General features: G+C 43.5%; 1 protein-coding gene across 1 annotated transcript; it reads right to left on the reverse strand.

The window, feature by feature from the left end:
- Nucleotides 1-6,351: 6,351 nt before the first annotated feature.
- Nucleotides 6,352-22,706, reverse strand: LOC128726480 (calbindin-32). The gene is made up of 13 exons (XM_053820296.1): nt 22,562-22,706; nt 20,748-20,833; nt 20,312-20,320; nt 17,775-17,864; nt 15,920-16,006; nt 15,798-15,854; nt 15,100-15,183; nt 14,914-14,969; nt 13,238-13,283; nt 10,163-10,183; nt 6,726-6,782; nt 6,576-6,647; nt 6,352-6,495 (listed from the first exon to the last, which is right to left on the reverse strand). The coding sequence occupies exons 1-13, from the start codon at nt 22,704-22,706 to the stop codon at nt 6,352-6,354; spliced, it is 954 nt and encodes a 317-aa protein (XP_053676271.1).
- Between the last annotated feature and the right edge of the window lie 2,386 nt (nt 22,707-25,092).

Consider the following 25,092-nt stretch of genomic DNA (forward strand, 5'->3'; position numbering starts at 1 on the left):
TTCCAGGAGCGCAAAACAAAAAAAAAAGAAAAAGAAAAAACAAGCCAGGCTCAAGTCCTTTCATTTGCGCTTGGTCCTTGGTACGCATACAGACGCGCTCGTGGGAAAGCATGTGCCCGCTTGGGTAGGTAATGGGAGGGTGAATTCTTCCTTTTTGTGCCGCACCGTTACCGCTAAGCACAATCGAAGTAGGCTTCCTTGCTCGCTGAGCGCCGCTCAGCAACCGGGGCATTGTTTGCTATGCGGCCGGAAAACGGTGCTGCTTAGCCGCCCTGGTGGAAGGGCCCTTATTTCGATCGATAAACGCGTTCATCAGCGCCTGAAGGTCTACGTGGCTTATGCGTTGTACCGATTCGTTCCCTTCCCGGGTGTACAGCGAACTCAACCCCAACTCTCTGGCGTCGATTACGCTTAGGGCTGACGGTCCTTGCTGCAGGGACTGCAGTAACACGCATACACTCTTAAAGCCGGTCATCGACACCAACGCGTGTTAGAGGACCGATGAAATGTGATTTAAATTGCAATGTTTCTTTGGAAATTGTCCAAAATCGCGAAAGCCGCTCAGTGTCGAAATAATTTTAATCCTAATGTTCTCTAAGTAAAACGCTTGAAAATTTTTATTTATCCTTTGGCTATAAATTTCTCAATCCAGGGAAATGCTATTTTGTCTTCTCTTCTTAGCTAAGCGCTCCCGGAGGCAATTTCGAGCTTCCCCTTCGAATTTTTAATGCAACGGTGAGTATGCTTAATGGGCTTAAATTCTACCCATCTGCCTGGATTTTATCCTGTCACTGCGCACGCCGGTGTTGGTAAACCTAGGCGTATGGCTTCCCTGGGTATTTCGATCGACCGGTTTAAGCAATCTCGACACTGCCAACCCCAGTCGGTTCAGTTGGTTGATCGTCTGGCAATTTCGCTCATCGGTCTTTCCCAGATTGCACCCTCTTTTTTCGAAGATTTTACCATCTCATATTCCTCATCCCTTCAGATCAACTGTGTGCGTAACTGGTTGACACGCAATGGAACCTTATGCGTATGTCCTTTTCCTGTTCGTCAACGGACTCAGTCTTACTTAAGTATAGTTTTTAGCACTCTTCGTAAATTATCAATTTATGCCAATAAGTAATCTAAAAACACTTCTTTTAACAAAATATCTACTTTGACATTGCTTCGAGAATAATCTATTAATCAATATGATATGATATGATATGATATTTGATAGGGTTAAACCATCTAGGATATCAAAGAAATTGTTATATCAATATAAACTTGAAAAGTAAAATTAATAATTTTGGGAAGCGTCGATTGTGAAAAAATGATATTAGAATATAAAATAGATTAAACTTGTTTTCTTCCTTCTTAAGGATATGATATTTTGCAACTTGAAAAATAGCAATTGAGCTTATTATACTATATTATTTGATCCTACTTGATCTTAAGTAAATTAAAAAAAGTATACACATGCTAATAATAAAGCAGAAATTTGTTTAAATGCATTTTTATGATGACTATCTTCTCACGCTGCAGATCGAACGAAATGTAATTTCAAGCGCCTTGTGCTTGTTGTTGTACGCGCGCAGATTTTCCGATGTCTCATTTCGAGCCCTAAACCACCCTCTCATTGTACTAGCAGGGTTGACGCATTTCCAGGTTTGTGTTGAGTTTTTCCACCACCTCCTCGCTTCTCGACAACCCCGTGGCTTGGTGCGCACGAACGACGCAAGGTGGTTGTGCGCAGTCGAACTAAAATCGATACCTGCAGTGCTAGTCACGTCGGAACACGAAAAACGAAGGAAAAAAGCATACACGTCAGTGTTGAAGCGTGTTACGCTTGTTCCCCAACAAACACTTGCGTTGGTTTGATTAAGGGAGTGCCCTTAGTGGCTTAGACGAAAAAAAAATACACGTATATAATTCATCCAGCACGTTCCCTTTAACACAAACGACTTAGCTGTGAGGGTAGCGCAGGACAGGGTTGCGCGTGGTCGGCGTTTCCTTCCCACATGGGGTAGACCGAAAAAGGGCCCCGTTGCTGCAAGTTTTTCTTTGCCCACGAGCTGAGCGCTTCGGCCTCGGACCGAGCCTGCGCGTTTGTCACCGTCAGGCGGTCTGGTGTTTTTTTTACATTTTCGACATCCCCTAAGCATTCCCACCCCTTGGAACGAGTGATAAAAACACACACACGCACACGCACACAGGCAGACGGCGCAGAGAAATGGGCCACGGCATTTTGTCACGCGACGGAAAAATCAGGTTGCCGCGATGCCACCCTAACGTCATCTGGCGCGAGGCTTAGAAATACCTTCTGTTGATGTGTGAGGCGTGAATTTGCTCACAATCGCTCTCTTGCTTTTTGGCATGGTTTTTTTTTATGCTCGCGCCTTCACTGCGTCGTTTTTTTGAGAGTAGCTTTTCAACTGATTTATTCGCGCAACATATTTTCTATCTAAACCAATTTCGACACTGTACCCCCCTTAATGCGTGCACCCTTTTTTCTCACGAGGACATTCGGTTCATTTGGCTTTCTTTCAACCGGGCGACACAACGCATCGCCAGAGGACGGCAATCGTGCTTATGCGCATGAGTCTATCTGCTCCGAGCAGAGTAGGCTGCGGTTGTGAGAGATTCGCTCGGCGGAGTTTCATTTTTGGGATGATTTCCGCGAACCCTGTGTCTGTGCCGCTTCCAAGCGGATGTCCTTTCTCGCCGGCTGTCCAAAGTGTGGGTAGCACCGGCACGTGCCAGGCTGCTGCGAAGGGAAGCGGGAAACGAAATTCCCCGTCGGCATTCAAGGCGGGTGGAGTGAATGTGAGAGAGAAGAGAAAAAAACGACTTAAGTTCCTGTCGTTCGTCGTTGCTGATGGTGGTGCTGCTGCTGCTGACTATTGGAAAGGTGTTCACGGCCCTTACTGCTGTCTCACGGGAGCTCGAGAGCTTTGAGAAAAGAACAAAAAAAACAAGAGAATACCAGCTGCATGGGTCACGAAATGTGCAGCTGTGATTATTGAAGGATCTTTAAGGATATCTATAGAAATAGACAGTAAAGCTTATTGTTATATAACCACTCGCATTTTGTACTTTTTTAAAATCTTGAAATTAATAACAACTCACAATAAGGCTCAAAATAAAGAAGGTCTAATAAATAAATACTGAACAAAATCCAAAATAATGAATCAATGCGTTTTGCTTGATGATTTTTTAACTTGAGTTGGAACTTATGTTTACATTTATCGATAGTTACGGGTTGTATTTATTGATATTACAGCCAAAAATGCATTTAATCGTACTAAATGACGATCAAAATATGCATTGGAAAACCTAGACACATTTTCCTCGTAAGGATAATCAATATCCGCACACGAACGTGCGAACACCATCTGGTGGCCGGTGTACAAAGCACTCGAAAGCTCATATAGTGCTTTTTTGATCAGCAAGCACTGCGAACAATAGAGGATAAATAATCGGTCAAATTAAAAAAAATCTCTCAATAATAATCTTTCTACTGCTTTTCTTTGTGCTTGGAACTTTTGATTTGGTTTATTAGCTAAAATTGCTATCCTCAGAAAATGCCAAATTGGTTGTTATGTTCATTTGATTTCGAAACTCCGTCACCATTACCCAACAGTTAAACAAATCGCAAGAGATTAACAACGCATCAAATCCCGAAAATAATCGATAACTAAACACTGCAACGTGCATTAATCAATTTAAAAATAGACAACGTTTATTGTTTCGCATTGAGTTTATATTTTAACAGTAATATCTTGCATCTTGCACTTGCACTATAGTGCAGTAAAAATCTGCTGCATGGAGTTCTAATAATAACGAAAGGCATCCTCTACATGCTCACATCCATTCTGCCGTGTTGCTGCGTTTCTGCGTGTACGTGTTCGTGTGTCGGTGTCTGTGTCCGTGTGTTTGTTGTGTGTATTTTTGTATTCCAAGGATAATGGACGCTTCGAGGCATAAATTCCCCCACGGGACGCTGGTTCAAAGAACGAGCTTTTGGGAGGGTTTTTGTTTCGAATCAAGACGATCTGAAGCACATCTTTGCACATCTTTGAATCTGGTGGTGTTTTTGGCTTCGACGTAAATATAACTATATATGTTTATTTATGGACCAGCGGCACAATGGCCTTCTGGTGCTCCGCTTTTGATCATGGCCGGATAATGCAACCAATGTAACGTGAGATGTTGGGATACATGCTTGCTCCCTGTTAAGCCTCCGATTATCTCACCGGCATAACCCAAAACAGAGGATAGCAAATTGACGCTGGTATATAGATCGGATTTGTGTTTTGCTCGCATGTATAGCTCGCTGATGGTTGTATTAAGCATTAGCTAACGTCCTGCCAGAGAACGGAAAACCCAGTGGCAGGGTAAACAGTGGATGCGCGATAACAATTCGTATGGGAGGAGATAAAGAGAGAGAGAAGGAGTGAGAAAGAGCAAGAGGTGAGTGTTAGTATTTAAGATGGGCTGGACGAACAACTCCATGCACGTCCTTACGCCGATTACGATTGAAACGTTTGGAAACATTTAGATAGAGAAAAGTGTAAGATACTGGTTGCTGGTTAGTTAGCTGGATTAAAAAACATGCACATTACACACACTCCTCTCCGCCTGATCCTTCACGTCACGACACAGATACCATTCGCTTAGTTTAGTTATCGGTTAAACATTTCTCCACACCAATGGGAACAAGTAACAGGTTTACAGGCGGCATATTGACAACTAACACTCTCTAACATGCGTTCGCTGGGAGTTTATGCAAGGGCAGGAAGGATTCGTTATTTCGCTGGTATGGAAGGCATTAGTTCCATTTACCTACGACGCTTCTAAGCGGATCATTTTCGTCAACATTAACAAACGGCTGGCTACACCGAAAAAGGAAACAACACATCATCAAGCTCACATTTCTTCCCCATCGTGGCTTACATTCCATAAGTTTGTAACGATTTTAGAGTAAAATCATGTTAACGTATCTTCAACGAACGTTTCACTACCGTACTTCGAATATTCCATTTTGTACCTATTTATCAAGCTCGCCGTATTTGGCTCTGCACGGATGTTGTCTAATCGTTCATCACGTCTGGGAGGCTTTAGTACCTTTTCGGAACCAATCGAGCATTTAATAATCGGCCTTCTTACCACGTGTGCCATAGTTATTTAAAACGTTCCTGCATTAGGCCTCAATGTTCCTATCACTCAAATTTTACGTACAGTAGGATGGTCGCTTAATTTCTAGCTCACATTCTTCTTGATTCTCTCACTGTTTGCTGCTTTTTTCGACTATCTCTATCCGTTTGCATTAAAATGTTTTTTTTTCTTCTGAGCTTGCAGCATCCCCTTGTGACACGCTTAAAGGACAATTCAACCGAAAAGGTTCGGGGGAGAATGAAAAAGGTTTTTCCGATTTCTTTCTACGCTTCGGAGAATATGTTGCGTATTGTGCTGTCCCAAAGTTTTCTATCCAAACGGATCACCTTTTTGAGCGCGCCTAAAACCTGAATCACACTTTCTCGATGTTTTCAACTTGTTATCCACGGGAGAAAACAGACAAGTAGTATGTAAATTGAGGACGAAAAATGTCACGCTCCGAAAAGCTTTGAAGCACAATCTACTGACGTAGGAACGGGCGCGCAAATCTGAACAGCGCTCAGGGATGTAGATAGTAGCGAAGGAAGGGCATGAAAGCGCATATGTAATAGAGTTCCGTTTCGTTTTAGGGGATAGATATGCTTTTCAAGTGTTTAAAGGTAACGCGCGTAACAACGATTTTCAAGCAGTCAAATTTCATCTCATTTTTCGGCTTCCGCGAGTGGCACGATCGTTTGATCGTACACACACTTCGCACGTGTGTGTTTGTTCGTGTGTTTCAGTCCCTTACAAGTACGAGTCTTTCGTTTCGACGGCATTTTGTGAAAGCGTTTTCAATGGCAAAAACAGGACGAATGCCGGAATGGCCAGCGCCCATTGTAGCATTGCCGAAGTTTTGCGTGTTAAGTGTCGTGTGTCTGTGGTTGTTCGTGGTGTTGGTGTTGGTGGTGTTACGTTCATTCGTTCGCTGGCGGGTCATTTCCGCTCGCCCTCTTTCGATCCATCGCTCCCGGAAAAAAGCACTAAAGAAGCACTACGGAAAGCCGCCCTCCTAGGCTAGTGCTGCTGGTGCTGCTAGTCCTTCTTGTGCATCTTTCGCCGGAACTTTCGATACAGGTCCCGGATGCCGTCCTGCACGGTGGCGATGGGCGGAAAGAGGTCCTTGGTGATCGCGTCCTGGCTGCTGCTACCACTACTACTACAGGGCTGGCTGCTACTAGTAGTCTCGATGCAGACCGCCGACGCCGCTAATTACTGGTCGTCCTCTGGGGGCAGCTTCGCGAGCGTCAGCAGGATCATGGTGAGCTCTTTGCGCGAGATCTTGCCATCCTTGTCGTAGCCTACGCCACGCAGGATCGTCTCTTCGAACTCGATCAAGTCCTGTGCGTCATAGTCCTGCCGGAAAGGCAAAAAAGTGCATTTATTAGAACCGCTGAAATCATCAATGAGGCTGTTTAAAAAAAATGCTATCATACCTTTTTGACCAACTCCAGCAGATCTTTCAAGAAACCTCTTAGTTCTTCGTTCTCGATCGAACCATTATTGTCCTGTGGAACGGTGAAACGAACACAGTAGGTTATTAAAGTAAAACGGTTTTATCGGCATCCTGAAACACTGTTGCTTACTCTGTCATAGAGCGAAAACACTTTTTCGATGTCTTCTTTCGTTAGCTTAGCGGCTCCCTGTTCAAAAATAAAAGTAAATGTTAGTGTATTGCAGCAAACATGCTTCAAATAGAGTAAATCAAATCACCAACGGTTCACACTCAACATCGACGGTTTGTTTTGTCATTAACCAACTGCTAATACCCAATACAGATCAGCGAAGTAACAACGAATTCCTACTGATAGTAAAAACAAACAATATGTCGATGATGCAATGAATTACGATAGCCAGTCGTCCAGTTTTCAACAACACAAACGAAAGAAGAAATACGAAAGAGATGTGATCAGCAAACGCTACTTGAAACCAGCTCGCATGAAATAGTTTTACACAAACAGTCGAATTGCTAAACGGTTCATTCCCGATGATAGCTATCTTGCATCGTTGCCTACTGATAAGATCATGAAGTAACGATTTTGGCTAATTTATACACACCAATTACCGCCTAAACCAAACAAAAACGAACACTGCGCAAGTTCAGCTTTTTTAATGAATTGAGTAACAAATGAGCTTTAAGTTTAAGACTTGTTTGTCTTGCTGGAATCGTTGAAAAACAAATACAGACACAAAAAAATCCTTTGTTATTATTAAACCATAAAGTTAGCTAAGCGTCTATAAAACCATATCAATTCTCCAGGTTAGTTATTGAACATAAATTATACGAAATTATGCTCGCTGGAGCCACCAAGAGCATACAATAATAAAACCGTTCGGTATTGAGGCAATAAACTTGAGACGTGTGCGCATTTAAATGGAGGATTAAAATGAATCCAGTGAACCGACAATTGTGCTGAACCTCCGAAGAAGCTTCCCGCCCGAGCGGTCCTTTTCCCGGACGGAAATGAAACACACCGGCACTGGGTTGTCACAAACTCTGAAAGTACGCCATGTGATGGCTGCAAAATAATCATCTTAATGGCACGAGCACGCAAGAACGTGCAAGGATGCCCTGTGGAAGCTGTCGAGTGTTTTTTTGTACGTCCTTTCTTTTCTGTTATTTTACTCCTTACATTACAGCCTTCCGAGAAGGGCTCGAACAGCGGAAGCGGCGGTCAAAGTGTCTCCGTCGGCGAAACAAAGTTCTTTCCCGCGTACGGAAGGACAACTTCTTAACGGCACCGTATGCTCCAGTGCATGGTAATCGTTGGAGGACGTTTCGGGGTGAATCAGATAGGGGCTACTTATGAGCGGCTGGCGAAGATCACGAGGGTTTCACGCCGGCGTGTGAAGGTAAAACGGTCACATTTCGGCAATGGACCGATAACGAAGGGTTGGATGAACGCTACCCGGCTTAACTGGTGAGGGTAATTTGTGATTATACGAAACGAGCTCACCGGTAGACTTTTGGCATGGTATGGTACAATCTGGCAAGTTTTCCATTTTATCGTACGCAAATGGTTGTCGTTTTTTTTTTGCCCGAGACATTCGGTGTATTGGGTGTAATAAGGGAAATGGCCCGAGGCAAATTGATTTGATATGGTCCGGAGAAAATCGAACGAAACTATTGCCAAAAACGGACAGCGTGCTGTATATCGGTATTTGTTTCATATGAGAAGAATATTGCTTCTTTATATTGCAAAGATGCTTGCTTATACTGCAAAAATGCTTGCTTAATGCTTGGTACATGGTAAAGTGGTAAAAAAAAAATCATTATTATGCAAATTGCACCTGAGTGTTCGAATAAGATGCGACATTCAAGGCGCAATTTTACCATGCCCTGCTAATATATTGATTTACCGATCTCACTAGAGACGGAGCAAGTTCCTCGAAACGTTCCGATCGTTGGCGTTCAGCTCTTATCGACCCACGAACAGGCGTTGTTACGCTCCCGGTAGGATTGGTCGTTCCGGGGCTGCCTGGAACGTCCGGAGACACTCTCGGATGGTTTCACAGCTACTGCACGTCGCATAAATTACCCGAAATGACACCGATACTGACAGAGCTGGTCGTAGGATCCAAATGCACTGGGAAAAGTCTGTGGCTCAATTGAAATGCGCCAGGAAGCCGGTGACACGAGGACGGCTATGATGCCTTTCACGTCGAGTGGGAAGCACGAAATGGATGCTTTCAATATTCTATTTTCGTCATTTGAAAGCAGCGTTTAAAAGACTCGTTTTTTATATCACTCAGGAGAAATTTTTTCAAAAAATTAATGACTGACAAATATAATATTCCTGGTGTAGTTTTCGATTATTAAGTGTTCGATAACAAATACTTTTAAGTAATTTGGTTGTGTATTTTATAATAAAATCCCATGAGAAGGTTATACAATGTTTTGTAATCATGTTTAAAATTATGCCTTTATATTTGTGTATAATTGAACATTGCAATAAAAAAATGGACAATTTCAAACGCAAAACAGAATGTCTATGCTTCTATTTAATGTTGTATTTAAGCACTATACTAGATACTAAGATTAACATCATGCAGGTAAATTTAATTTGCAATTCACTACCATGCAATTAACTCATGCATTTGATTTATTCCGTATAGTTTTAACGTGAGCGGTGATGGTGAGGGCATGTAGGGCTTCTTTATCTGCTCTCAGGATGTGTAACAGGAAGGAATGTGAACGATTTATCATCCCATTAGCAAACGATTAAGCGGCCGAGCAAGTGTAATTAAAACCACCCATACATCGTGCGAAGGCTTTTCATTTGTCGAAAAGTTTATTGCCACACCTGCGAATGCACTTGATATGTGTGAAGTGGCTGAGGTTGGAATGCGGTTTTCAAAATGGGGAGAACGGAAAAAAAGAGAATCGAATCACCGGCATCGAAGGGCAGGAAAAATAAAATAAAAACAAAAACCCTCGCCACCTGAGCTTAGCGTGAAATGGTCTGCAAAAATAAAATGTGTCATCGCTGCGGCTCATGTGGCGATTTTCACCGATTTTCATTGCAAAATCCGGGAGGGAAAAAAATACCCTGCCACTGCCGTGCACCGAGGGGCAGTAACGAGCGGAATGTTTGAGCACCAAACACAAGAAAGCGCAATTATAAAAGCAATTTTGAGAGACAAGCTGGCCTTTTTGGCTCACATGACAATGATCGTCGAATTGAAAGAAAGAAAGGGAAAAACCGCAACCCTTTTAGAGCCCGCCGGATAGCGCACGAAGGATGCTGGAAAGGTGAACAATAAAATGAATGATGTTTGCAGCATTCGCTACCGGCTCGTTCTACATCCGTGCACACGGCAACATGAAAGCATGGCGCAGCATCAACAACGGCAAAACAACGAAACAATCGAACGGTGGTTGCAGTTGAAAATTGCCAAACCACAAACAACTCGCTACCACTACGGAGGCCAACCAGATACAACAAGAGAGAGACATAGAGAGACAAGAGAAAAAGAGAGAGAAAGAGAACAAGATCATGTGGGTGGCCGGGTCAGTACTCACTTCTTCGTCTATTTTCCCTTCCTAGGGAGTCGGTCGGTGTGGGGAAAGTTTGGAAAAAGGATGGAAATAGGCGTTTGTTTTCGGTTTACGGGATGTTACGGGGTTTCGGTGTTTCGGTGGTGGGTGTTTGCCGTATGGCGATCAGGTTTTTACAATGTTTCGTTTAGTGTTGTTGTTTTTATTTGTTTTTACGGAGGTATTTTTTTTTCATTTTCATCAAGGGTGTTTTCCCACCCAACACGTGTAGGGTTAAAGATGTCATTACAAATGCGACCAGGTGTTGTAAGTTCGACACGTCCCCGGAATATGTTGTTCATGTTCGAGCCCGCCGAGGATGGTGAGGGTTTCGTTCCATCGTTTATTTTGGTTTGTTAGCAGGAGTTATTTATTTTTATAGTGAATTATTTCATATTTTTGCGACAAGCGTGGAAGTTGTGCAGTGGTAGAAAGATTCAAAGAGAAGAAAGTGATCGGATTGATTAATTGAATTGCGTGGATAAAGTTTTTAAGCGATTTTATGCGAACGAAACGAAATGGATGTGCAGTATTGAAGCTAGAAAAACGATGGAGTTGGATTGAAAAACAGTTAAACATGAAATTTAAGGTTTTTTAGACTGTGAATTATTGCTTTTTTGATCGAATGTAAACGAAAAGTTAAGAGGAGTTTTCAACTATAATTTTAAAACCCATAGTATCTGACGGTTGGTTTTAATTTTGAATTTCAAACCAAGAATATGACAACATTATTGTGTCGAAAATTGTACCTGAAATAGCATATTCCGATGAGAAGACATTTTTTTTGCCTCTACTGTTTTGTTACGCACAAATTTCATGCAGCAATAGATGTATTGCATTTTTTGTTGTACAATTTTGCAAGATGCATTCCATGGGTGCATTTCCAAGTGTCGAGATGCGTTATAAGGATGTATTTTTTTACTTCTTAACAAATCACCAAAAAAAAGAAACCGATGGAAAATTGCGCTCACATCTACCACCAAAACGCAAACAGACGGTGAACGACGGAAAACGAAGTTAAAACATTCTAAAAGCCGATTAGTGCCACAGCCTCCTCGTTCGGCACGCAGCCAGCTGCGTGGTTGGTATAAATTAATTGTTTGTCCCGCCACAACCCCAGCACTCCAGCCATTGGCGTAAAATTTTACCACCTCTCTCTAACAGCATCGGATTCCTTCCTTCGGTTTTAGCCAGCAAAAAGTTTTAGCGAAATACCAGGCGAGCAGGTTTGAAACCAGCAGCGCAGATGAAAGTTTTGCGATGCGTGCCACCGGAAGGGTGCGACATCCAAGGCGGGCACTGCGGGAGGGAAGAAGTCGTTGGCATTAAAGCCAAAAACGCGGGTAATGAAAGTTTTCATCGCCACCCCGTCAAAACTCGCAACTCGCGTCGTAAGCAATTTTTGACGCCCAGCCTCCTTGATGCGGGCCGGAACGGTTTTGCGGTTCGGTGGGACCATTCCGATCAGCAGTTTTGGTGGAGTTTGGTTGAATCAAACGCGAGAAAGAGAGAGACTAACCCAGCAACAGAGAGAGAGAGAGAGAGAGAGAGAGAGAGAGAGAGAAATTGACCTGAAAAGAAATCAAGGACAATCAGACGACGGCCAGCAAAACTTTGGGGCTTCACAATTTTGCACAAATTTGACCGGTCGAGAAAGTTGCAAGAAACCGCCCGGAGGCTACCGGAAGCTTGTCCGTAACTTTTGCCGGTTGTTTGGGTTTTGGGGACATTTTTGGGGGCACATTTCTTAAAAGCCACAAAAAATGTGCACTTGTTTCGGCATGGTCTAAAAATCAAACGGTAACAATTTTGGGGCAAGATTTTTGATTTTTTATCCCCAAATCGGCAACCATGGCATTTAAGGGTTTGCGATGCCATCGTGATGGGTGCGCACGAGTGGAGCGAAATTCGAGCCCTCGGTTCGCGTCCGTGACATCAAACGCGAACGACAAGGGCGCCCGAAATTAGCTTAATATGTATCCCCAGTTTAGTATCGGCCGGGCGAAAATGATACAGTTACTGACCGTTGGGAAAAAGCGTGGTTGATTCGAGAGAGCGAGATAGAGACAGAGAGCGAGACAGAGAGCGAGACAGAGAGAGAGACAGAGAAAGAGAGCAAAAATTAACAGCCCCACCGAGACAGAAGTAGAACTTTTTCCGGTCACGTTTAGCAGCACGGGTGTACCCGAAGGCCGAAGGCGCAACTTCCGACAAACAGACCGACGTTTAAACTTTCATTTTTCCCGCTCCCATTTTCCACGGGGAAAATATGAAAACGGGTGAGGCGAAAAGGCGTAAATCAGAGCATCAGCAACCGGGAACCGCAAATGTAACGCCGGCCAAACCCGATGTCGACTGAACGTGGAAAAATGAAATCGCTAAAGACTGGTTTGCATGACAATGTGTCGGGAAATGTATGCGCTAGTGTGTGGGAAGGTTTTTCTCTTTTGCCTCACAATCGACGAGCTGATGGAATGGAATTGATAACATTACTCATGCTAAACTCGAGGGAAAACTGTGAAGGAAAGCGCGCGAAAAGCACACTTCTACGGTCCCAGTGGCCGGCGTGTAGATGAGCTAATTTTCCTACGAGGAATTTTCAGCAATTTGAAGCTTAAATTGATATTACTGGCCGGTTTGCTCGTCTACGGGCAGGGGATGGTGCAAGCATCTCGTCTCTATAGGGAAGTCTAATTGTTTTTGTTTGTGTTGGTTTTTTGTTGTTGTTGCTGTTGTTGTCGAGCTTCATTAGATTCTGGGGGATGTGCCTTTTTTGCCCTAATTTAGCAAGCAGAAGATCGTTCTCTCTAATTAGCTAGCACACTGCTAATGCCGTGGGGCGTTGGCGTTTTTCAAGAGATGGTTCCTTGGAATGTTTTTGAGATATTGTTTTTTTTTTGCGAGGCATAATGCAAATTTGAATACGCTTTTAGAAGCAAGAAATGGTATTCTTTTTCTCATGGTTAGCAAAGGGTGCAGCAGCTTCGTTTAAATGCTGGTTGCGTGAATTGCGTACCGCCCTGCAATGTGCGCTCGGGAATTCGGCTTATTGACACCTACCTTAAACACCTGCCGGCAGAGGAAGTTCTCTTTCACTGGAAGCAATCTGTAGAGAGAGAGAGAGAGAGCGAGAAGAGAACGGAAAAGTTTAATTACAACAACGGATAAAATTTGAGCAAACTTTGGGCGAAGTCATAACAAAGGCACCGGAAAACTGTGCCGCACGGGGGCTTTAACGCAGAAAGTTTATACTCCGAGGAACAGGAGCGCAGGATAACGCCGTGGCCCAGCAAGAGGTAGCCCGTGTGGTGCGTGAAAGTGTGTGTAAAAAGTGAATGTGTGCGTGTTGAACGGGATGAGTGTATAAATGATCTTGCACAGCCAGCCATTGCTGGAAGATGGGGGCTTTTTGTAAGGAGGTCCCATTTAATACTCCCGAGCGCAACAAGTGTCGGTGTTCAAGGTTAGCTTATGTTGGCACGCGCCTAGCGGCATCACGTGGCGTTTGGTGTGAAAATTTGCACGAAATTTATATCCTGCAAGAAAACCAACCCTCACTCTCCCACACACATAAAACATTTCATTCAGCGCTTAAGAAAGTTGCTTATCAATTAGGGTAGAATGTTTTCCGCCCGTGCTGAAACTTTTGATTGTTGAAAATCCTTTTCACAGCTTTTCTTCATTATTCTTTCGGTGGATCTAGATTGCAGTGCAAAGGACTCGAGGGCGAGTGTTTAGCAAAAATTTAATAAAAGTACATGAATAAATCATTTGCAGACATATTGGTTGCCGTGTTGCGGATCCGCGTGTTGCGCATTTTGTGTGCAAGGGTTTTTTTTTTAAATATTTTTCCCTGAAAACCAAATATGGTCATATAAGTTATTTATAACTTGCTAGGAATGATGAGATATTTGAGATATATCTTACCAAACCAATTAATTATAGTGTCAATTGCAATTAATCCAAGCTACATCTAATTATCTTAGATAATAGTTGAAGTAATAATTTATCATCTTCTGATGTTTTTCTCTACACCATAGTTTGGTGCAATAAGTCAGCTATTTGCTAATGACAGCCCGATAACCATTACCGTGTCATTAGAAGACGACTTCTCAAGGTCTTTTACATCATTTTTCATTCATTTGGTATTCATTTGGCTTCAAACGAGTGGAAAGGGTAAATTCGCACAACTTTTCACTCCGAAAGTGATCGATAAAATCAATAAGAAATCATTTGCAACATTGAGGCCAAGATATTGTGTGCTGGAAGTGTTTGCTTGTTAGTAAGTCCTTTGATGTTGTGACCGTTATAAAAAGCATCTGGAATCATCTAGAATAATTTTGGCACTCGACGTATGTTTTTCCGTCGAGAATGACATGAAAAGACTTTAAGTGTTGTGATTCTTATATGGAAATCATTTTTACACGGGCAAGTATAGGGTTAGTGTATATAAAGGGTTTGTCAAACAGCACAGAATATGTTCATTTGAGTATAGTTAGCATAGTTAGCTTTGATATCAGTATTATTGAGAGTTCATTTACGAGTGAAGCAAAATGAATGACAAGGATAATTTTTACCTATTATACTTCTACTCAAGGCTGATCGTATAATTTTAGTGTCATTTTAGACCTTCTCATGCTAGGACGACATCCAAAAGATGTGAATTCGATTGATTTTAACGAAAAAAAAACAAAAATAAAATAAAATGATAATATCACACGGTTGATCGAACTCACTTTGCCATCTCCGACAGCTGCAGTCTTCCATCTTTGTTTGCATCAAACACCCGAAGCTGAAACAAAGGGCAACCGTTTGTCGGTAGCGTCAATAACAATTGAACTGGATACAGGCACTGCAGCACCGGCAACAAGGACTCCTCGGGAAAACCCGCGTTCCGCGAGGCCACCGCCTCAGACACTTACCATCGTATCGGTGTATTCGATCAATTTGTCCTCCGACACGTCGTTTATCTTCTTGGCTTCCTTCAACAGATCCCGCAGGAAGTTCTGAAGTGGCAGAATGGGGAGAGCGAAACAAAAAAAAGAAAGAAACGTAAACCCAACGGCTTCCGGTTAGCGAAGTTATGCTGATTGATGTGGTTTCGCGGGTTCTACCGTGCAAGGAATGCAACGGGTCTGTGGTGTGGCTAATTAAGAGTACGTGGATGAGCTTCCTCCGTTCAACTATCTCGGTGTGGAAATGGAGCAGACTCACAGGATGGTTGGGGTCGTAAATTATGCTTCCAGTGATTTGTCACCGCTGTCAAAGTTTTTGCCCCACAACCGAGCGGGTGCCGTGGGCGTTTAATCGCTACTTTATTATCGAAATTAGCCCGGCGTGCCGCACGAGAGCTGCACGACAGAGAGAGAGAAAGAGACTTTGCGTGGTGTTTAGCCCAAGGGTTACCGGCGTGATGGTACGAAGAATTAAATTGTCTGTTATTGCGCCGAGATGGCGCTTATCTCGCCGGTGGGTGGCTGCGAACTGGGGATGATCGCATCAGGTAAGATCAAAGGTGAGCCTAATTTTGTAAGCACTCGATTTAAAGATTATCCCACAACCGGAAAGCCGTCTTTACGCGATGAATGGAACGCCTTTAAGCCCTTTTAGGGACACTCACCTTCAGCTCGTCCGCTTCAATGTAACCGCTGTTGTCCGAGTCGTACTCGCGCCAAATCTGTTCGGGGGGAGCAAAAATGCAAGTTATTATTCAGCACGATTCCGGATCGCCGTCTCGCTTACCTTCATAAATTCGACGCTCGACTCGAGCGGATTGTCGAACCGGAAAAGCAGCAGAAAGTTCTCCTCCATCGGTAGCAGCTGCGCCAGCTGTGGAATGCGATACGGTTTGGGTGGGAAGACGAAAAGAAAAGGACACACACGCGGAATGAGTTGGACGAAGGAGATAATAAAATAGTCGCGGTAACTGATGGTAATAAATTGCATCGTAAAATTATCACGCCCGATGTTATCGAGGAAGAGGAGGAGGAATATGGAACGATTAACTTTCGATCACGTTTCTGTGGCTTCGTTCACTGGCTCCGAGTTTCCTTCGAGTTTGGAGAGAAATCATTTAAAATTCAATCTTCTCTATCGCTTTAAGCGACACCAGCTGGTGTAGTCTTGCGAGGTGAGCTTTTTTTATCCATTTTTGGTGCGAACAAACCAGCGAATGGAATTCGTCACCCGTTCGTTCACTCGCTCGCGTAGATAATTAAGCAACAATTAGTTTCATAACGACCGGTTTGATAGTTGTGCCTCTCGATTCGGAATCTCACAGACGTGTCGGACGATGGAGGACGTTGCCGTGTATAACATAACGCACTTACGGCGACTTCCGAGAAAAGCTTGCACGGAAAAAGAGTCTCAGGACGTGAGGGTGAATGAAAGAGATAGAGCGAAGGCTTACTGTTGCGCCTTAATGGTACGGACGAAGGGCTTTTTCCGGGCGTAATCGGTGATGGTTTCGCTAGTCATATCTCTGCGTGTGTTTGTGTGTGTGAGTTTTTTTTTGGGCAACGAAACCATCTGTCTGATGAGGGAAAAGGACTCCTCCGGCGAAACCGCAATCGTCGCTTCATCGGCACAAACAATGGGCTCTGGGATGGACAGCATTGTGAAGGAATTTGTCTTTGGTGCTATAAATAGACGCGAGCTCGCAGTTTGGAGCGAACTTCCCGACCATTTCCAGCGCGATATGCGCTGCGTCATGACCGGAAGGCGAAAAAAAAACACAGACGGAAAAGAACACGACGAACAAAACTCCTTCCGGTCGGGGAAAAAAAAAACGCACGCGTGCGACTCGTCTAGAAAGCCCGGCCCGAAACAGGGACGGGATGGATTTATGGTAAAATGATTTTGAATACATTTCGCTCATAGACCACGTGGAGCGCGCAGAAAATGGAGCCGACCGTGCCGCAGAAACGCCACGCGCAATTTTTGAACTATCGTCGCGAAACGTGCGATGCATGCAAAATGGGCGACTAGATGGAGCGGTGCCAGCAAACATTCCCCTTTTTTCCGGGGCAATTTGCCAAATGGGGCTTTCCGCGCTGGAGCTTTTGATCCGGGCGAGTGCAGGAATATTTTAGCGCCCGAGCGATGCAGTTCCGCCAACGCGCAAGCTAGAAGCCTTTAGCTCATTGGAATGAATGTGGGGAAAAGGTTAAATTGGAGCACAAATGGCGTGAAAAACGGAACAGACATAATGCAAATGAACTGTTAGCCATTAAATGAAGTGAATTTTGGTTTTTTATTACTCAAAAGAGTTGACGTAAAGTTTGAAGATCTTGTAAAGTTATGTTTGATGTAGTAGGAAAATGCAGTTGAATTTTTTTATAAAATACCAGCGAAATTTCACATAATATTTGTAGAAAAAAAATTTACCAAAACATGGTATTATAATGGTTTTAATTAGATCAACCGTCCACGAACATTTACCAATTAGTTCTGAAGGACTATGTACCAGTTTTCTTAACAAATATAACAGCAATAGATCACCATAGAATAGAAGTTATCGCGAGGCAATATTTCTGTCTATTTCCAATTCTCTGTAGAGTTTTCAACAACTCAGACATACGAAACGGTTCATACTTACTTCTCTGATATCGATCTTTCCATCCTGGTTATCATCGTACGCCTCCATGAAGCACGATTTCAGCTCAACCAGCATCTCATCGGTCAGGGACTGGATGGTGAAGCGCAGCAGTTGAATGACATGGGAAAATTCATGAATAAAATTTTAATTCCAACGCTCCACACTCCTTCGCATGAAAGCAAAACGTCACACTGAAGCAATGCTACTTTCACTAGTTGATCTAGTATTATGCTGTTAGTTATGTTGGCAGCTAAACGATCACCAAACAGATTTGTTTTTTTTATCAAAACGCTCGATCCAATTAGTGCACGGTTTGGGAGGGGTTGCGAGAGCAGGATCGTGAGAGAATTTGTACAGGATTTTCACCAGGGTGCGTGCGGTGAAGTGTGCGACAAAACGAATTATACAAAAGCAGCAATAGAAACACAAATGTAATGTAAACGTGACGGGAAAGCGTTAAACTACGAGCAAACGAAGCGGCGTGAAGATAAAGTGCTCGCCATGCGCGTGATAATCATCGCCGTGGAGTAGGACAAGCACTAAATTCCAAGTTGTAATGACAAATTCAAACATTTATTGCGCAACCACAACGACCGCACGGATAACGGTTCGCGTTTTGCGCTGGAAATATTCATGTTAAAGCGAAACGAAACGTGCCGTGATTTACAAGCCAGGTCAATGTGACTCGCCGTTAATAAACGGTCCGACCGTAAATCATCAGATCGCATTCCAAAGCTAAAGTTTGCCGTGTTTGAAGGGAAAAAATGTCTCCAGCTCCGTTGGTACCTTCTGGCACCGACCAGCACCAGCTGTGCACGGATGGTAAAACGAACAAAAATGCCATATTTTTATGAGAATGTATTTCATTTTTTTTTCGATGTCGATGGATCGTCAGAGCTGGAGCGTTATATTAATGTTCCAATTGGCGCAAAACGGGGCCAATGCGGGATGGCACGAAGTGGCACGAAATTTCAATCATCTTCACCTGACTTAACAAAGCCGGTATCGGGCAACAAATTATCAAAGGCGGGGACGGTGCGGTTGAAACGATCGCTTTCACGAATCCCATCCACACGAACGGAACGAACGAATCGAACGGATGGCTTTAGGTCGAATGATGAAAGCGCCAAAACCCCACGATGCGTGATGAAAAATTAATAATACAAAAAATAATAAAGACAACGTTATTAAAAGCACGCTGTAAAGGAGGGGCGAAAAGTAAAACACAGAAACGAAACCGATCGATGCCGTGGGGTGAAACGGTGCCTTGATAAGAAGGTGGCAAAGGAACGTGAGCAATGTGTACCAGATCAATTCCAACGCAGGACACCTTCGAAACGACGAGGTCCTGCGGTGAAAAGCAGAATAGAACAAAGCACTGCAGGAGGACGTGGGTGGTGCAAGGAGGAAACAACGGTTGGCTGTGGTTGTGTTGCTATTTTTTTTTCTGTGACTCTTCCCCGAGATCCCCGTGGTTGACTAGAGGGGGGAAATTAAATCGCAAGAAATCGCTAGCAGGCTGATGTCCTGTTATTGTTTGCTGGTTTGAAAGCAATCAAGCGGCCGTGAAGGAGGCTTTTCTGTTTCTTCTATTTGGCATTGGGAAGGTGAAACTATTAACAATTTAGAACTGAGCTTAAGGGCCCTCGGAGGGCGAATGGCAGGTCGGGCCTGTCAAGCAATCAATCTCGGAAATCGCGCAAACCGAAGATTGACGTTGGCCCCCCGACGGCCGCACGCCGGTTGTCGTGTTGACCTTGGGCGCAACCGAGTGGGCTCGGCTCGATTTCCGACGTGGCAGCTTTGGGGCTATTGGTTCGGAAACGGATCCCGAAACATGGGAAGGGTGCGTTTTGGGAAAATTTTAGCCTAAAAACACGCCAGCTGCGGGAGATGGGTGGGTTCGTTTTTTAGTGAACTTTTACTAGCGCTAATTTCAAGCCGGCTTTGAATGTTTTGAATAAGTAGTGAGCTGGAAATTATTCATATGATCGCATCTTTTGTCTTCATTGTTTTGAAGTTTTGAAATTTAGATAAAGAGAAAGTTTCAATGCTATGTTTCTGGTTTTATATTTACTCAAGGACTTCGAAAGTCTGTGTGGATCAAACAGGGCGACGCTTTATTTAATTTTTCATGGCAGGTTGGTAAAAGTGGCTGTATAGATACACGACATTACGAAATATTTTGTCTGTTTTATGTCGATGAGACTGAACTAAGAGCGGTTTTAAATATTTCCATAAAATTTAAACTTTAATGCTTAAATTTTGAGGATATGCAACTCATGCTAGCTGTCATACTTGAGTTGGATATAAGTCGTACATTTTCAAACTAAGCACGCCATGAAACATTCAACAAAGGACACCCTAGTCCCCCTAGACCGAGCTGATCTAGTAGGCCGACATTGCAACCGGCATGCCGGAGAAGCCTTTATTAGTAGTGTTAGTGGTTAAGAGTATGGGGTTTTGCAGTTCGTATTAGTTGTACTTTGTCTAGGCTAGCACAAATCATCACACACGCAGGCTTTCTACATACTAACCGCTTTTTGCTGAAGGGAACCGAAATAAAGAAAACGTAATTCGAAATGAAACGAGAACCGAAACAGAAACACATCGGTGAATTAATTCATGGGCTTTTTAAATGTGTCTAAAGAGTATTGGAGAAGGGAACAGGGACCGGGATTTTGAGAGAAAGAGAAAGAAAGAGAAAGAAGACAGAGAGCGCATCGAGAGACACACTGATGGTGTTGCTTGTACCGGGCAGGACCGGTTGGACAATTGACCAACCGAATCGGATCCGATAAGATGGACTTCATCAGGACATCAGGACTTGAACAACCAGAAACACGTCCACACGCTCGCACATACTGGCCAGGCACACGTACCTGAACTCAAACACACTCACGCACGCAGTCAAACAGAAGGAAGAGAAGGGGCTTCAAAAATGATGGCGTTGCAGAAGAGTAATGCTCTTACCTCTGGGCTGATGTCGGTAGCGTTGGCGCTGGAGACGAACTCCTTCAGGAACCCGTCCAGTTCGGATCCTTCGATGTAGCCGTTTCCTGTCAAGTGAAAACAGAAGGTAAGTTATGTAGCGGGTGGGTAGTACACGATGTCACCGGGCGCCTATTATCGGGTTGTTTCTTGTAACATTTGGTCGAGTGGACATAAGCCAGCAGACGGGAAAATCGAAAATGGAATCGTACGTGACGAATGAGACACGCACAAGTTATGAATTCAATAGAAAATCATGTTTCACACCCTCCACTACCTTGTTTCAGAGGAACATAAATTATAGTGCTGCTTGTTGATTTATTTATGACCCAATTTTTTTAGAGCTAAAAAATCTACATCAGATTATAGTTTAATAAACACACTGTAATGTAGGAGCGATTTTTTTGTCCATATATTAAAAATATTTATTTTTTTGAATATTTTATACGATAAAACGATAGACTTACTATACAATTCAAAAGTCACAGGTGTTACCAAATGAGTTTGATCTTCGGCATACATCTTTCAATCAAGGAATATGTAGCTGATCTTTAAAGAAGAAAACACTTGTTAGCATGAATCTACATCGCAAGCGAAACGTCTACGTGATGTACTTCTACCGTGAGGGGCTTTTCGCAGTAAATACGAGCTTTAATCGTTTTATGGCGCGGACGTGAAAGCACCGCTAAGTACTTCGCCATCGCTTCCGCCGCAGGTGCGTGCGTTCGTATCGATGCTCGTTACGGGTCTCTAATGAAGCTTCCGTTCAAGATGTGTTGACTGTGTAAATTGTTAATCACATCTGCCCTCGAGGTTCTGGTTCGTGACGTATTAATGAACGAGCAGTTTTAATTAATTTAGCAGATCTCGTGATCTCGAAATGCTCATCATGAGGTTAGTCAAGGACTCCGCAAGTGTCAAGGAGTGTTGGTATTTGTAATTGAAATCAAGCACGTTGTTATGTTGCTGATTACAACGAGTTTAATCCCGGTTCCCGAAAATTAAAGACCCATCCATACAAAGTAAACACACCACCATACAAGGTGAGGAATTCGTTTCAGGATCAACCAACATAAAAGCACAAATGCATTAGATGTGTGAAAGGCATTCGTTTGACAGGATCATTTAACATATCTATTACGACATGCAATAAACTAAACGGGAAGGCGCTAAAAGTTCCAAAGCACACTGTCTTCCGCAAGCCATAAAGTGCTACCAACAGACAAACAGTCAAATTGAAGGTGCTCTCTACCGGAAGCTGAGGGGAGAACCTCGGCGGAAGAACACCGCTTAATAAAACCCGCCCGAAAGCGTGGAATGAACGAACTATTTTTTTTTCTATCTACAACGATGTTTATCGCTTTATTTTGCTCCCTATTCCAACGTGATAGTTTAGCCAAGACGCGGCTTCCTTGTTCTACTCCGTCTGGCATTGAATGTAGACTTGGGAAAATAACATTCATAAACTAAATACCCCACCCGGATCGTGGGGTAGGTTTTGCGATCCTAAAATGTTACACGGATTCAATTGAAATCGACGCGGAAACGGAAATGGAATAATCTCTAAATCGTCTCGACGTTAGAGATCTTCAAATAAGAGAGAAACAGGCACCCTCCTAAGAAAGCGTCGCAAAAACAAAACGCCCCGAAATAATTCCACTGGCGCCTGAGGCGTTCCTTGGCTCTTTTGCTCGGAACAACAAGAAAAAAAAATGGCAAACATCAGCAAACCCTCGCGAGTTAACGAAACGCGCGCTTTCGTAAACAATCCTGCCGTCGGCCGCCAGGACACTCACCGTCGCGGTCGTAATGGCTCCAGACGTCCATGAACTGGTTGGCGGACAGCTTCTTCAGCTCGCGTGACTCCGGATCCCGATACTGGCGCATAAAGTTTTGCGCCTTCTCCAGATGTACCTTGCTGTTCGGTGACTGAGGCTCCATGGCGGTTGCTTACCTAATCTCTCCTTTAGTAGTATGACGTGCGCGAATCAGCCGATGTCTGAAAGAAGCCGAGAAGAGATAGCGAGAGTGAAAATGAAGGATAAAGAAGTCATATTTTTGAAATCATCAGATTAAGCGAATGAACTCCACCGTCTGGGAGGATGCTGACACACGCACATATGCCAAGGGTCTCTTGGTTGCTTGCTTCACTGAACGTTGCCATAACTCAAAGCAGATTGACCTGGTCCGGCAACCCTGATGGGGTTCTTATGAAGCGTGTAACGCGCGTTGTGGACTTGCTGTTGTGGACACGGATCGATGGCCAACCTCCCCAGAACGGCCGATTCGGTACCCTTCGAAACAGGGCGAAGGCGAGCTCAAACCGAAAAAGTGGCAAAACACGCACGAGCTCCAAACGACGCCTGCGAGATATTGATTCTGCGGGCGTACGGTGAACTGGGGTGACAAAGATCGCTCGTAACTGTTCTAAGGGTTTGCTGGATTGAGAGTGGGTCGAGCAAACATACGGCCATGTTGTCTCGCCCCGGAACTGGAAAGGAGTTCCGCTCGATATGGGCACTTGTTGCGAGTCGTGCTCAAGGTTTTACTACTGTTTTGAGATTGTTTTTCAAAAAAAAAACCCTTTACTTCGGATGCGAGCAAAAGAGGATGTCGTATTCAAGCACTACGGTGTTCGGTGTTGTTCACTCGCAAGTTGAGATGACCGCAGGCACCATGACGCGCGGATCCTTGCACGGTGTAATTTGATTTCCGATGTTTCTTCTCCAACATCTTGGAAGGGCGGCCCGGGCGGAAGTACCGGGCGTATGTGCGTTAGTTTTGATAGCAATGCATAAATTATATTAGATTTTTTTTGTGTGTTTGTCTTGGGGCCATTTTTATTTTAAGGACAAACACAAGCTGTCAAAGGCACGGTGGAAACCATAGACGAGAAACCGTACGTGCCTGCGATGTGATGGGAATGGAGGTATAACGGCGTTGCTCAAACATTTTGGGCAGTTTTGTTTGCCACCGAAGTTTGATGCGAGCTCAACCGAATCCGACCCACACGTTTCGCCCACGATACCGGCTAGGGGCAGAGATACAAATCGTTCCGCAAATAAGAGCGATCGGTCGGTCGAAGAGAATGTTTTCACCTTCATAGAGGTGACTGAGCGGGAGCGTTACTGAGGTCAAATAAGATGTAATTTAATTAGGAAAAGCCTTCAGCCAACATGGCGTCATGATGAAACAGCATGTTTTATCAACGCATGAGACGTGGACTGTTCGGAGCAATTTTCCCTCTTAGTTCTCCAGGCATCGTTAAGTAATTTTAGCCAGTTTTCTTTCAAAAGAAATTATTTTTGGCCGTAGTTTTATTTTATTGCAAAGCTCTATGCAAGCACATGCTACAGCATATGCTAGAGCTTTTACTTTCTTTTCTAAAAACATATTATCTTCATACTTTTTCTCAGTTTTATGAAGAGAAAGAGCCTCAGCGACAACGCTTCAAAGAGGTGTTTTTATTTATTTCCTGGAATTCACAGCAGTTCACCCGCTTTGATTTTTTATTCGTTGATTTTATCGGTTTAAAAGCTTATCGTTACGAGCTTTTAAACCAGTTCGCGCAGCAAAAACACGAGAGCGTTACAAAAGTCATTTGTAACGGAATTATTTTCTCATTTACAGTATATAATATAAAACATAGATGATCAATGTTTTGATGATTCTTTGAACAGCTCGCACTTTTACTATGATTATTACATTTTTAGAATTTAGCTTTGCAGCAAAATCATATTTTTTTAAATATAAAGATGCTAAAAAGAGTATATTGTGAATAGAGAGTTCTTTATTTTAGTAATATATTTATGCCATCAGTGCCAAATGAAGTCAATGAGTTCAATAAAAATATTAAAAAAACTATACATCTCATTTATTACCATATTTTACAAAACTCATCCATGCTAAGTGCTCGATCGTAACAAATGCTAACACTTAGGATGTAGCTAAATAGCGCAGTCACGTGCAATTTGTCGATGGACCAAATCCAACACTAATAAAAACAACATTCCAGCGGAAACGAAACACGGAAAAAGTTTTCAAACAAAAAAAATAGTGCACCGCCCAAGGATTGTGAAACTTTGCTCGCTCGCTCGTGTAATGCAGCTTCACCGCCGGAAAAGCGAAACTTTCCCGCTCAGCCCCCAGCGCAGCGGTATCAAATATTCACACTTCGACTCAATTATGCAGCTAAACGCTAATCCGAGAGGACAACCCGTGCAACTCGAGCCGACCTCCGGTCCAGGACCACAGCCGGCAAGCGGGATTATATAATTGATGGGTCCACTTACGGTGATGGGGAAGCATTCCTCCCGCAGGCCACCGG

This window comes from Anopheles nili, chromosome 2 (genome assembly GCF_943737925.1).
Source record: "Anopheles nili chromosome 2, idAnoNiliSN_F5_01, whole genome shotgun sequence".
NCBI lineage: Eukaryota > Metazoa > Arthropoda > Insecta > Diptera > Culicidae > Anopheles > Anopheles nili.

What these genes read in the sequence shown, in the direction of transcription:
- LOC128726480 (XM_053820296.1), bottom strand. Translation starts at nt 22,706, where the DNA reads ATGGAGCCTCAGTCACCGAACAGCAAGGTACATCTGGAGAAGGCGCAA. An exon ending in GAAAGATCGATATCAGAGAA is followed by an intron (nt 16,007 to 17,774) that starts GTAAGTATGAAC and finishes CGCATTCCACAG; the next exon opens with CTGGCGCAGCTGCTACCGAT. An exon ending in TTGAAGCGGACGAGCTGAAG is followed by an intron (nt 15,184 to 15,797) that starts GTGAGTGTCCCT and finishes CTGCCACTTCAG; the next exon opens with AACTTCCTGCGGGATCTGTT.